This window comes from Triticum dicoccoides, chromosome 7A, assembly GCF_002162155.2.
Source record: "Triticum dicoccoides isolate Atlit2015 ecotype Zavitan chromosome 7A, WEW_v2.0, whole genome shotgun sequence".
Taxonomy (NCBI): domain Eukaryota; kingdom Viridiplantae; phylum Streptophyta; class Magnoliopsida; order Poales; family Poaceae; genus Triticum; species Triticum dicoccoides.
The window spans coordinates 80,009,848-80,025,293 of record NC_041392.1 but is presented as its reverse complement, the minus strand read 5'-3'; the positions used below and the strand labels follow the sequence as shown (position 1 = coordinate 80,025,293).

Genomic DNA, 15,446 nt, shown 5'->3' with positions numbered 1-15,446 from the left:
TTTCTGAGTTTATGGCATATGTACCTTTCAAAAGGAATCACTAAAGTAGTTATCTATTTATTATTATGCTGCAGGTTCTTGACAAATGTCAACTTATTGAAGCTGTCCGGGAGAAGGAACAGGGATTGGATTCGCATGGTAGGAAACTTCACTTCATCTATTTTTTGGTTTATGTAGTTCACTTTTAAAAGTAATAAATTGGCTAAAAGGAAAACTCTGCTCTAATTAATTATTTACGAAATTGAAAATAGGTGTGAAAATACATGTGATAGCAAATTTGTCAAAATGTTAGTAGTCCTAGACATATTAGCTATATCCTTTTGCTAGCATGATGTTTGTGACTGTCTCATTCATAGTACTGATCAATGTCTTGTCTTAAAAGTTGTGGAAGACGGGTCGAACTGGAGTATGGGTCAAAGGCAGCTCTTCTGTCTGGGACGCGCACTTTTGAGAAGGTGCTGCATCTTAGTTCTTGATGAAGCAACAGCCTCTATAGACAATGCCACAGATGCTGTCCTTCAGAAAACAATCCGGACAGAATTCAAACATTGCACCGTTATTACAGTTGCACACCGTATACCAACAGTTATGGACTGCGATATGGTACTTGCAATGAGCGATGGTATGTTTGTCTTATTGCTAACTTAATATAGTGACCTGATTATAGAACTCGCTGTCTTATTGATCTGAAGCAACTAATATGGAGTATACTTGAAGCCACATGTATTGCGTATCTTTTGCATACTAATGAACCATATATGAACACCTCCAGGGAAAGTAGTGGAGTTTGAGAAACCTACAAAGCTCATGGAAACTGAAGGATCTCTTTTCCGGGAATTGGTCAAGGAGTATTGGTCATACACATCGAACACAAATATTTAGAAGAGACTGTCCAATGTCGATTGTGTATTTGCTGCAGCTTTCCAAGAGATAAAAGATAAATCAGCTTTAGAAAATGTGATACGCTTGAAGATACACAGTAATCTATGCTACCTCAGATGTATTAATCTATTTTTGAATCTGAAGAAAAGACAGTACTATCTGTATGTTATTGTCTCGGGATTTTCTTTTGCCGTCTACTGCTAGCAGAAATTCTATGCATGCAGAATTGCTGAAGTTGAACAAAGTAAATCCCTGAATATTTCCTCCCTCCAGTAATCAGATATAGAAGGCCAGATTGGAGGGGCTTCAAATCCGTAGCCTCTGCCTGAGATACGACTTGAGCATATGTGTTTGCTGATCTTTTGCCAATTATGCATTCATTTACGGTAGCTTGGTAAGTTTATACCGAATGCATGAATGAGTTTCAGACTATTCAATGTAAAGAGATGTGATTGGCTTTTATATTTCTCCTGTGAAAAGCAGCTTGCTTTTGTTGTTTAAGAACTGCATATCATAGTGTTTGTATTTGCTTGTCACTGTGTTAAACATAATATTGTACAGGTTATTGGCGTGGCCTTGAGGCACACGGCATAGTAGTTAGGAGGTTATCCTTTTTATGTTTATCTCTCTTATCTCCTAAAACCCTCCTGTAATATCTCTGGTGGTTAGCCTCGACGCTGCCATCTCCTGTACCGAACCCCCCTCAATCAATATATACATCGCGGGTCTCCATGTATGGAGATTGAGACGCTTCACAATTTCCATATGGTATACAGAGCAGGCCTCTTCCACGACATCTAGCTCATCCTCCTCCATCCGTTCCCTCCCCAGAACCACCACGCCGCAATCATGTCCACCTCCTCCGCAGTCTCCTCCTCTGGCCTCAACTACAACACCTCAGAACCTCTCAGCCGGACGAACTATGTTCTCTGGCGAGCCCAAGCACGATCCCAGATATTGGGCGCCGGCTTGTTTGGCTATATAGATCGGACTATAGAGGAGCCTTCAAAAACAATCATCAGCAAAGATAAAGATGGCAAAGATCGGGTAGTTCCCAACCCTGCTCATAATCCTTGGCTTGTTCAAGATCAGCAAATAGTAGCATATCTTCTCCGAAACCTGTCCAAAGAGGTACTCGTCCAAGTAGCCTCGCTTGAAACATCACATGCAATTTGGACCGCGTTAGCAAATATGTTTTCTGCGGTCTCTCTGTCTCGTGTCAATAACATCAGATCAGCCCTCACAAACGCCCAGAAGGGGTCACAGTCGGCCTCCACCTTCTTTGGGCAGATGCGTGCCCTCTCCGACGAGCTTGCAGCGGCAGGCAAACCGATCGGGGAGGACGAGCTCATATCTTTCATCGTCGCTGGGCTTGATATGGAGTATCAGCCCATCATCTCTGCACTCGACGTCCGCACCGAGCCCATCACCGTCGACGCACTCTTCTCGATGGTGGCAAACTTCGATCAACGCGCTGAGATGTTCAGCAGCGCTGGTGGCTTCAAATCATCAGCGAATGCCGCTTCCAGGGGTCGATTGAGTGGCGGCAGAGGCGGCTACCGCAACCAGAAGCAAGGTGGTCGCGGCGGCGGCTACTCTGGTGGTGGTGGCCAAAACCCTAGCAGCGGCTATCCTGGCACGGGTAGCGGCGGCTACAACCAAGGCGGTGGTGGCTACAACCACCACGGCGGCGGCGGCTACAACAACCATGGCAACGGCGGCGGCCAAGGCAGCGGCCATCGTGGCGGCGCCGGCGGCTGGGGCTACTACAACAACAATGGCCCCCCACGCCACTACTACAACAACAACCAAGGGGGCCGCTTCGTCGGGTATGAGGAGTACGAAAACAAATGCCAGATCTGCAAGAAAACTAACCATATTGCCAAAGAATGTAAATGGCGCTATGCAGAGGATAATTCCAGGAAAAGGCGTGTTGCAGCTGCGGCCGATACTTCATACAGAGTTGACTCAAACTGGTATCTTGACTCCGGCTCGAATGAGAACATCACCTCCGAGCTTGAGAAGATGACCATTCACGAGAAGTATCACTGCCAAGATCACGTCCACACCGCTGAAAACGGTCCAGGTATGATGATTAGTCATGTTGGAGAGTCTATTATTAAAACCCCACACCGTGATATTCTTGTAGATGATGTACTTCACATTCCAAATGCATCTAAAAATCTTTTGTCTGTACATCGCATTACTCTTGACAATGGTGTTTTCATCGAGTTTCATCCCTTCTTCTTTTTGATCAAGGATCAGGTCACGAGGAGGGTGCTTTATCGCGGTAGATGTGTGCAAGGCCTCTACCCATTGATCCCCAAAATTTCCAAGTTCGATAAGCAAGCCTTTGGAGTCTTCAAAGTGTCTTCCGAACGATGGCATAATCGTTTAGGCCACCCATCTTTTTCCATTGTTTATCAGATTCTTAGCAAAAATAAGCTTGCTTTTGCTGATGAGCATGATCGTGAAACTATTTGTGACTCTTGCCAACGAGCAAAAAGTCACCAGTTACCATATCCTATATCCACAAGTGTGTCCACAAAACCTTTGCAACTTGTGTTTTCAGATGTTTGGGGACCGGCTCCCTCCTCTGTTGGACGCCATACCTATTACGTGAGCTTCATTGATGATTTTAGCAAGTATACTTGGATATACCTCCTTAAAAAACGCTCTGATGTTTTCCAAGTTTTACTTAACTTTCAGGCATTGGTAGAACGACAGTTTGATTGCAAAATACTTGCTATGCAGTCAGACTGGGGTGGTGAGTACGAAAAACTCAACTCCTTCTTCCAACGTATAGGAATCTCTTATCATGTTTCTTGCCCTCATGCTCACCAACAAAAAGGTTCAGCGGAGCGCAAGCATAGGCACATTGTTGATATTGGCCTCTCTCTTCTTGGTGCCGCATCTATGCCACTAAAGTTTTGGGATGAGGCGTTCCTCACAGCAGTACATCTTATAAATATTCTGCCTAGCCGTGTCATCAATCACGAAACACCCACCGAACGCCTCCTTCACACCAAACCCAACTATGCACATCTTCGCGTATTTGGCTGTGCATGTTGGCCAAACCTCCGTCCCTATAACAACAAAAAGCTCATGTTTCGTTCGACGCAATGTGTGTTTATAGGGTACAGTGCACAACACAAAGGCGTGAAGTGTCTTGACGTGGCCACAGGACGTGTGTATATCTCTCGAGATGTCGTCTTCGATGAAACGGTTTTTCCCTTTGCCAAACTCCACCCAAATGCCGGCGCATTGCTCCGCAAAGAAATCCTTCTCTTGCCCTCATCCTTATCCGGCGTTGATCATGGGGGAGAAAATAATAGTACTAATAAACTTGCATCTAATCATCATATTATGCCTGAGACTACTGTTGCAGAAATCAGTCCAAATGGTGAAAATCCGAGGCAAAACGGGCAAGATTTCATGTGTCCCCCAGATGGAGACACGGACGCGCATTGAGGAGGATCTGCCTCGGGATCCCCACAACAGGAGGCAGCATCCTCTCCGGGATCCGGGCGGACAGGACGGGCAGCACCTGGTCGCGCCCCGGGCCTCGAGCGTGCGTGCGGTCGCGAAAGCGACGTCGCTGCCCCGCACCAATCGGCAGATGACGCGTGGCGGGAGGACACTCGCGCAGTCGGGCCTCGCTCTGATTGGCCCGTGCCGGATTCGTCGGGGCCCGCCACCTCCAACCGGCTGGACTCGCCCGGGTCCGCCACCTCGCCTCAGTCGCGGTCGCCAGCAGGCGCGACAGAATCCCCCTCGGGATTGCTGCGGCCGCGGTCGCCAACAGCAGCGATAGAATCCCCCTCGGGATCTGGCTCGCCAGCGCCTGACATAGATGGTGGATCTCCTGTGGCTTGTCCTGTGGCACCGCGCACAAGGCTACAGAAGGGAGTAACTACTCGCTTAAATTACAAAAATTTCTCTAAGATTGGTATGTCTTGTACAACCGGTGAGCCTAACAGTTTAGTAACAACACTTGATGATCCGAGGTGGAAGGCAGCCATGGAAGATGAAATCATGGCATTGCGGAAAAATAAAACGTGGCACCTAGTGCCCTCAAGACCAGGCAGAAATCTGATTGATTGTAAGTGGGTCTATAGAATCAAGAAAAAATCTGATGGTACCATAGATAGATACAAGGCAAGACTTGTAGCAAAGGGATTCAAGCAAAGGTATGGCATAGATTATGAGGATACGTTTAGTCCTGTTGTTAAAGCTGCAACAATCCGTCTTGTATTGTCAATAGTTGTGTCCAGGGGATGGAGTCTGAGATAGCTAGATGTCCAGAACGCGTTTCTCCATGGTGTTCTGGAAGAGGAAGTGTACATGAAACAGCCTCCTGGGTTTGAGGATAAAAGTGCACCTTCATATGTCTACAAGCTTGATAAAGCCCTGTATGGTTTGAAACAGGCACCCAGAGCATGGTATTCACGGTTAAGTATGAAACTTCAGTCACTTGGCTTTGTTCCATCAAAGTCTGACACCTCTCTGTTCATTTATAACAAGCATAGAACATCCATATTTGTTTTGATATATGTTGATGATATCATTGTCACTAGCTCTTCTGATGGAGCTGTGACAGCACTGCTTAAGGATTTAGTCTCTGAGTTTGCTCTCAAGGATTTGGGAAATCCGCATTTCTTCTTGGGTATTGAAGTCAAGAAACATAGCAATGGTATTCATCTATCTCAAGCCAAGTATGCCACTGAACTGCTAAGTAGAATTGGTATGTAGAATTGTAAATCTTCACCAACACCCTTGTCTAGTTCAGAACCCTTGTCCTTGACAGAAGGAGAACCATTGCACCAAGAGGACATCACTGGTTACAGAAGTCTAGTTGGTGGACTTCAGTACTTGACTCTTACTCGACCTGACATCTCTTTTGCAGTTAATAAGGTGTGTCAGTATCTTCATGCACCTACCACAGCACACTGGACAGCTGCAAAACGAATTCTCAGGTATATAAGCAACACTATACACTTGGGTCTCACACTCAGCAAGTCACCTTCCACACTTGTTAGTGCATTCTCAGATGCAGACTGGGCTGGTTGCTTGGATGATAGAAGGTCAACGGGTGGTTTTGCCATTTTCTATGGATCTAACTTAATATCATGGTGTGCAAGAAAACAAGCCACTGTTTCCAGGTCAAGTACAGAAGCAGAATATAAAGCACTAGCAAATGCAACAGCAGAAATCATTTGGGTTCAATCCATGCTCAGAGAACTTGGAGTAATTCAGACTCAGCCGCCGTGTTTATGGTGTGATAACCTTGATGCCACATACTTGTCTGCGAATCCAGTCTTTCATGCCAGAACAAAGCACATTGAAATAGATTTTCATTTTGTGAGAGAACGTGTTTCCAATAAACAGCTTGAGATCAGATTTATACCATCCAAAAATCAGCTTGCAGATGGATTCACTAAAGCCTTGCCAGTCAGAAGTTTTGAAGAGTTTAAACATAATCTCAACTTGTCATAGTTGTGATTATGGGGGAGTGTTAAACATAATATTGTACAGGTTATTGGCGTGGCCTTGAGGCACACGGCATAGTAGTTAGGAGGTTATCCTTTTTATGTTTATCTTTCTTATCTCCTAAAACCCTCCTGTAATATCTCTGGTGGTTAGCCTCGACGCTGCCATCTCCTGTACCAAACCCCCCTCAATCAATATATACATCGCGGGTCTCCATGTATGGAGATTGAGACGCTTCACAATTTCCACACACTGGATACAGAGCAAACACATAGTATTTTTATCCGTCTGAGATATAAACTGGGGAGGAAAGGATGCCATTGTATAGATAGATCCAATGCGTTTCCCTTGCGTTTTGATGATCCTGCTGCTGACATTTGCCCACATGGGTTGGGTTGTTACTGAAGCTGAACATGCTCACGGTTTGAATGGAGTGGCAGGATCTGCGGATCGGTTGCGGCATGTCGAAATATATTTTTGTTGGGCGTGGAGGCTCTGTTTTGGCATTGAACGCTTATAGAACACTAACTACCAAAACCTGCGCGTCCAAGAGAGCATAAGCTGCATCGATCTGGAATAACAAGTATACACCTCAGTGCTATGTGTGATTGATGTTTGGTTCAGAAAGAAACAGGTTCAGATGGGGAAAGGGGTCCTCAAGTTGACTTAAACCCCATTTTTTTCCTGTAGCTCATCCTGTGTATTATTTTCCCTTTGCCAGACTCATGATTCATAGATTGTTTGTTTTGCTGTAGATCAACAAGCACAGAAAGTACACCCATATAAACTGCGGTTTGTAGTACCAGCAATAAGCAGGGGATTTATCAAGACATCAGGTAGTAGCATCAATGTTTCTGAGAATAGTACCTGTTTTGCAGGAGAAGAATCAATGTTTAGTTTTTAGATGCATAATGTGCATGTCCATCTTCGAAAATACAGTGGACACCTATCCTGAAGTTAGAGCTGCTGTAGTGTCACTCTATATCTTGCTTGCATGCTTGTCTGAAGAAAGTACAAAGTTGGGAACTAATTACCATGTTTAGTTCTGTAATTTACAATCAGAGAGAGAAAGGTACAGTGAGTTTTTCATGTTTTAAGTTACAGGTCAACAAGGCACGTCTTCTTGCAGTTACCACCGAAGTTAACTGTTACTAGTGTGATTTGCACACAAGAGTTAGCAATCAATGTCTCATCTGAGATGACTACCTGTAGTGTATATTTATGTGGTTGCTAACTGAGCATATGCATGCACATCTCTGAACTGAGAATGAACTTAAGATCCTATTCGGTGATTAATTAGGAACCTACACGGACACGTCCATGTACACATGTATTGAACCAGACACGGACACATTACCTGGCGTGTTTAACTCCAACATTCACCCCCCTAAACACGACGTTGTCACACCACAGCTTCGACGCCCCCTTCTTCGCATCTCCAAGAACTTCTCTCGATCCAGAGCCTTGGTTAGCAAGTCCGTCAGCTGATCATGGTGCAATTGTAGTTGACCTTTATCTTACTTTCTTCCACGCGGTCCTTTATGTAATGATACACCATATCAATGTGCCTGCTCCTGTCATGATGCACTGGTTCTTCGTGTAGAAAATTTGTAGACTTGTTGTACTCCATTGCATCAATTGATGGTACTTTGCTCTTCTTGCTCAGTTTAAGACGAGGTTCCATTGGAGCGTCAATGGGATTGCAATATTTCATGCCACAGTTTTTAAGTATCTTCCTTGCGTATGCCTCCTAGCATAGCGTGATCCCTTCCGTTTTTTTATGTACCTCTATTCCAAGGTAGTAACTCAAAAGACCTAGATCATCCGTCTTGAAAAGCTCCTTCGTTTGTAGCTTGAACTTTGCAATCACCCCTCCATCTGTTCCAGTTATCAACAGGTCATGACGGTAGATGCTAACTAGTATACGTTCCCTTCCTTTACCTCACTTGTACATTGCATGCTCTAGTGGGGCTTTCTCAAATTCAAGAGAAATCAACATTAGGTCAAGTTTGATGTTCTCCCGAGGGTCTTGCCGTGGCCCATACAAGACTCCGTGTAGCTTCAGTACCTTTGTGTTATTCTCCCTCTTTGGTGAATCCCGGTGGTCGATTCACATGCACATCTCCTTTTTTCTCGCCATTCAGAAACGCGGATTTTACATACATGTGATGTATCTTCCATGATTCCGATTCCAGCATTGCAACAGGAAGGAACACTTCTTCGAAATCCACATGTTCCTCTTGCACGTATCCTTTGGCCACTAGCCTTACTTTGTGCTTCACGAAATTGCTGGATGAACTGTCGGTTGGCCTCCACACAGGCATCATCCTGGATGGACTCCAGGATGGCCTGCTGCTCCGCCATCTCGGCCGCTTGGGCCATCGCAAACTCCGCCTCGGCATCCTAGCTATACGTTGAAGCCCGGCCCCGGCACTAGCTCCTGCTCCGCCTCGTCCTTCGCCAGACCAGTAACGTCCATCGGAGCCGGCTGCTGCTCGTCTCCCTCCTCCTCCTTCGGCTCCGGCGAGTCCGGAGGCGGCCCGGCATCGATGCGGGCAGCGCGCCTCGCCCGGATCTCCTGCTCGATCTGGTACCGGCGTTCCGATGTGAGCATAATGTATGTGGGTATCTTTTGCTGGACCATGGCGAAGCCGAAGAGCATGGGAAGAGCGGGAGAGAGGAGGTGGATGGGCTCGGGCTGGCAGCACGGAGAAGGAGGTGGATGGGCTCGGGCTGGCAGCACGGAGAAGCATAGCCTCATAGCTCTGCCACCAAATACTAGCAGGACCTTCCAGGTGATAGGTAGTATAGGTGACCTTGTCACCTTCAGCCACGTTCGCAGAAAGCAACTTGTGAGTGATGCTCCGGAGCCTGTCATCCGCATCGAATGGCTCAATGGGGTGATGAAAGGTGGGTGGTTTCAGACCAATGAAGTCGGTGATGGAAACCAACTTCTTACGCTGATGTGCGGTGTTCTGCTCAATCTGTGCCAGCAAGCGGTCAGTCTCACGCTTGTTCCTCTCGGATGCTAACAAGAACTCTGCCATCAAAGGCTGGTCAGGAGGATCCTCATCCCTACCATCTCCGTGATTCTTGCTATGAGCAACTGAACCTCGGTTAGCAGACGACATCCTGGCACAGGATCCAAGGAAACAAGGATGGAATTAGCATCGACATAAGGATGCGAAATGTAATGCAAAAGCATTAGAAACTCTTGAAATCCTAGGACAATTTCGGCAGCATAACGGCTGTAAATGCTCAAAAGGGATTTTGAGACATTCATCAAAGGAATAGCATAATCAATCAGCATCATAATATCAAGGTTCTGGGTCAAACTGAGGACACATGGAGGTAGTAGAACTGTACGGTGACACAACCCAACAATCCTAAGACTTTACAGTTTAGTAACACGCCATCCTGAGAGATAGAGGAGAAGCCTAGGCCTTAACCCTCATAGAAAAGAGTTGGTGTCGCGCGGCTCGGTGATGTAGACCCACCCCGATTGCCACCGCTTTATGGTCTCCACGTAGGAGCCCTCGAGCCATGTAACTTTGGGCATTTTTCCCATCATGGCTCTGCCACATTCCACTTGTTGGCTGCCTACTACCTTCGGTTTGAAATTGAAGGTCTTCAGCCACAGGCCGAAGTTGGGCCGGATGTGGAGGAAAGCCTCGCACACGACGATGAACGCCGAGATATTGAGGATGAAATTCGGAGCTAGATCATGGAAGTCCAGCCCGTAGTAGAACATAAGGCCGCGGACGAATGGATGGAGGGAAACCCTAGTCCGCGGACGAAGTGGGGGGGGGGGGGAAACCACCCTTTCGTAAGGTTCCGGGGTAGGGACGATCTGCCCCACGGCTGGCAGCCGGTGCGCAATATCCACGGCTAAGTATCCGGCCCTGCGCAGCTTTTTGATGTCTCCCTCCGTAATGGAGGAGACCATCCATTTGCCTACCGCTCTGGACATGTTTGGAGAGGGTTGAGGAGAAGGATGTGGACTTGAGTGCTGGAGCTCGAGTGCGCGAGAATGGATGAGCAAGGAGGAAGAAGGCGTGGGTGAACCCTTATCCCTTTATAAGGGCGGACGAAACTATGCGCCCCACCAGCCTGGTAAAACTCGCTTATCCCCCAAGCATTGTAATTGTCGGGACTCCGATCCTAAGTCACACCGATCTAGCATGTAACACTTCATATCACTTTGTGGCCTCACGCACGGTATTCCCACGGGTGCCACCTTACCTGGCCCGGGACAGTTTGCGCCTTTTGGCTCACGTATATGATAGTGTCGCTAGCATCCATATGACAGAGAACCCAGGCCGACATGACTAGTCGTGAACCCAAAGTAGCACTAACTTACAGGGACAGGCATACATGAATCAACCACGAGCATGTCGGTCAACAGCGTATGAATCCGGGCTGTAGCACTGGGCTAACAGGACTCCGGGAACTCAGGCTGTAGCAGGCTAGATAGGACTCCGGATGTCACCGCGTGACATTTCCCCGAAGGGACAGACACAGGAACGAAGTGAATCACATGTCAGCCAGTCAAGTGTTCCGGAGCAGTAGTGCTGGGCTAGCAGGACTCCGGTGAACCGGGCTGTAGCGGACTACTATGGCACATGGAAGCACAAGACTACATTTCCCCATAAGAGAGGCTATCGGAGATAAACAACTAGGTTGTCGGATCCCACACATAGCAATACACGTTACACGTACGCATAACATGCAAGTATGTGCTGTACATCATGGCATCACAACATAACCCAAACTCATATAGATAAAGGCCCAGAAGAGCCACATAGCATTTAATACAAACAGGGGTCTCATGACCCATCATTCAGAGCATACAAGCAACAGAAGCATTACATGTCTGAGTACAGACAACTACAAAAGGAAAAGACTAAGAAGCCTGACTATACACGACCCTCCCAAGGGTACAAGATCATAGCTGGGATATAAGCTACTCGTCGAAGCCACTAGTGTAACCAACTGCAAAACATAAATAAGCAAACGTGAGTACAAAGATACTCAGCAAGTCTTACATCAGAACTATCTACATATGCAACATTATCAACAAAGGGGGTGGTGGAGTTTAACAGCAGCAAGCCAGCTTTGACTCAGTGGCTAACCTATACTACGAGTATCAGAAAATTCTTGAGGTGAGAAGACGCACACGAGTCCACATATTCACCATATCAATACTCCACTATGGATCCGTTCCCGCCTCCCTACGAGAAGGCCATCCATAGCACTCACGCTTATCTTGCGGATTTTAGAGTATCCACTTCAAATTGTCTATGTACTACATAAGTCCTCCAAGTTTCCACATCCGAGGAAAACGGTTATTCGAATAGATAATGTTGACCCTGCAGGGGTGTACTTCTTCACACACACTCTCGCCACTTATAGCCCTGTACACGTCATGTACCTCGACAACCTTCAAGCGGAAGCTGGGCGAGGGTGTCGGCCACGACCTGACTAACCACACAAGTCTCTCGTCCAGGTTTATCGCCTATTCGGGTTCCATCCGCAAGGAGATCCGGCCGAGGTGTCGCTCATGGCCCCAAACGATGTGTGCAGGGTTCCCAAGCCCACCATCCGGGTGCCACTTGGTACACCGTGCCACGGTGCCTAGTCTGTCCCAAGCCTGTCCCGTCGGACACCACCTGGTAGACAAGTAGCACTACCTACAAACGCCAGAAACTAGTTGCAACTCCTAGACAGAGATCAAGTGGATTAATAAGCCGAGAGGGGCCGGATGACCGGAACCCAATGTGTGGTAGTAACTGGACTTGGATAACATACACAGAACTCAGTGCTTAGGGACGGTTCCAATGATACTGAAGGAAATATGCCCTAGAGGCAATAATAAAGTTATTATTTATTTCCTTATATCATGATAAATGTTTATTATTCATGCTAGAATTGTATTAACCGGAGATGTGTGAATACATAGACAAACAGAGTGTCACTAGTATGCCTCTACTTGACTAGCTCGTTAATCAAAGATGGTTATGTTTCCTAACCATAGACAAAGAGTTGTTATTTGATTAACGGGATCACATCATTAGTTGAATGATCTGATTGACATGACCCATTCCATTAGCTTAGCACCCGATCGTTTAGTATGTTGCTGTTGCTTTCTTCATGACTTATACATGTTCCTATGACTATGAGATTATGTAACTCCCGTGTGCCGGAGGAACACTTTGTGCGCTACCAAACGTCACAACGTAACTGGGTGATTATAAAGGTGCTCTACAGGTGTCTCCAAAAGTACATGTTGGGTTAATGTATTTCGAGATTAGGATTTGTCACTCCGACCGTCGGAGAGGTATCTCTGGGCCCTCTCGGTAATGCACATCACTTAAGCCTTGCAAGCATTGCAACTAATGAGTTAGTTGCGGGACGATGTATTACGGAACGAGTAAAGAGACTTACCGGTAACGAGATTGAACTAGGTATTGGATACCGACGATCGAATCTCGGGCAAGTAACATACCGATGACAAAGGGAACAACGTATACTGTTATGCGGTCTGACCGATAAAGATCTTCGTAGAATATGTAGGAGCCAATATGGGCATCCGGGTCCCGCTATTGGTTATTGACCGGAGACGTGTCTCGGTCATGTCTACATTGTTCTCAAACCGTAGGGTCCGCACACTTAACGTTACGATGACAGTTCTTATGAGTTTATGCATTTTGATGTATCGAAGGTTGTTCGGAGTCCCGGATGTGATCACGGACATGACGAGGAGTCTCGAAATGGTCGAGACATAAAGAGTGATATATTGGAAGCCTATATTTGGACATCGGAATTGTTCCGGGTGAAATCGGCATTTTACCGAAGTACCGGGAGGTTACCGGAACCCCCCCGGGGGTAAATGGGCCTACATGGGCCATAAGGGAGAAGAGAGGGGCCGGCCAGGGCAGGCCGCGCGCCCCCTCCCCCCTAGTCCGAATAGGACAAGGAAGGGGGGTGGCGCCCTCTTTCCTCTTCTCCCTTCCCCTTTCCTTCTCCAACAAGGCAAGAGAGGGGGGAGTCCTACTCCCGGTGGGAGTAGGACTCCTCCAGGCGCACCCCTTGGGGCCGGCCGCACCTCCCCCTCCCTCCTTTATATACGGGGGCAAGGGGGCACCCTAAGACACACAAGTTGATCTTCGTGATCGTTCCTTAGCCGTGTGCGGTGCCCCCCTCCACCATATTCCACCTCGGTCATATCGTTGCAGTGCTTAGGCGAAGCCCTGCGCCGGTAGAACATCTTCATCGTCACCACGCCGTCGTGCTGACGGAACTCCTCCTCGAAGCTTTGCTGGATCGGAGCTCGGGGTGCGTCATCGAGCTGAATGTGTGCCAAGAACTCGGAGGTGCCGGAGTAACGGTGCTTGGATCGGTTGGATCGGGAAGACGTACGACTACTTCCTCTACGTTGTGTCAACGCTTCCGCTTCGGTCTACGAGGGTACGTAGACAACACTCTCCCCTCTCGTTGCTATGCATCTCCATAATCTTGCGTGTGCGTAGGAAATTTTTTGAAATTACTATGAAACCCAACAGTGGCCTCCGAGCCTAGGTTTTATGTGTTGATGTTATATGCACGAGTAGAACACAAGTGAGTTGTGGGCGATATAAGTCATACTGCTTACCAGCATGTCATACTTTGGTTCGGCGGTATTGTTGGACAAAGCGGCCCGGACCAACATTACGCGTACGCTTACGCGAGACCGGTTCTCCCGACGTGCTTTGCACAGAGGTGGCTTGCGGGTGACAGTTTCTCCAACTTTAGTTGAACCGAGTGTGGCTACGCCCGGTCCTTGCGAAGGTTAAAACAGCACCAACTTGACAAACTATCGTTGTGGTTTTGATGTGTAGGTAAGATTGGTTCTTGCTTAAGCCCGTAGCAGCCACGTAAAACTTGCAACAACAAAGTAGAGGACGTCTAACTTGTTTTTGCAGGGCATGTTGTGATGTGATATGGTCAAGACATGATGCTAAATTTTATTGTATGAGATGATCATGTTTTGTAACCGAGTTATCGGCAACTGGCAGGAGCCATATGGTTGTCGCTTTATTGTATGGAATGCAATCGCGCTGTAATACTTTACTTTATCACTAAGCGGTAGCGATAGTCGTGGAAGCATAAGATTGGCGAGACGACAACGATGCTACGATGGAGATCAAGGTGTCACGCCGGTGACGATGGTGATCATGACGGTGCTTCGGAGATGGAGATCACAGGCACAAGATGATGATGGCCATATCATATCACTTATATTGATTGCATGTGATGTTTATCTTTTATGCATCTTATCTTGCTTTGATTGACGGTAGCATTATAAGATGATCTCTCACTAAATTATCAAGATAAAAGTGTTCTCCCTGAGTATGCACCGTTGCCAAAGTTCGTCGTGCCCAGACACCACGTGATGATCGGGTGTGATAAGCTCTACGTCCATCTACAACGGGTGCAAAACAGTTGCACACGCGGAATACTCAGGTTAAACTTGACGAGCCTAGCATATGCAGATATGGCCTCGGAACACTGAGATCGAAAGATCGAGCATGAATCATATAGTATATATGATCAACATAGCGATGTTCACCATTGAAAACTACTCCATTTCACGTGATGATCGGTTATGGTTTAGTTGATTTGGATCACGTGATCACTTAGAGGATTAGAGGGATGTCTATCTAAGTGGGAGTTCTTTAAGTAATTTGATTAATTGAACTTAAATTTATCATGAACTTAGTACCTGATAGTATCTTGCTTATGTATGTTTGATTGTAGATAGATGGCCCGTGCTGTTTTTCCGTTGAATTTTAATGCGTTCCTTGAGAAAGCAAAGTTGAAAGATGATGGTAGCAATTACACGGACTGGGTCCGTAACTTGAGGATTATCCTCATTGCCGCACAGAAGAATTACGTCCTGGAAGCACCACTGGGTGCCAGGCCTGCTGCTGGAGCAACACCAGATGTTATGAACGTCTGGCAGAGCAAAGCTGATGACTACTCGATAGTTCAGCGTGCCATGCTTTACGGCTTAGAATCGGGACTTCAACGACGTT

At 46.9% G+C, this 15,446-nt stretch overlaps 1 protein-coding gene across 1 annotated transcript in view; it reads left to right on the top strand.

The window, feature by feature from the left end:
* LOC119331881 (ABC transporter C family member 10-like) overlaps positions 1-882 on the top strand; it is a 6,620-nt gene extending 5,738 nt beyond the window's left edge. Inside the window, exons 10-12 of the mRNA XM_037605059.1 lie at positions 75-138; positions 383-622; positions 773-882. Of these exons, the coding sequence (XP_037460956.1) occupies positions 75-138; positions 383-622; positions 773-882 (414 nt within the window). The remainder of the gene's footprint in view (positions 1-74; positions 139-382; positions 623-772) is intronic.
* Positions 883-15,446: the final 14,564 nt, after the last annotated feature.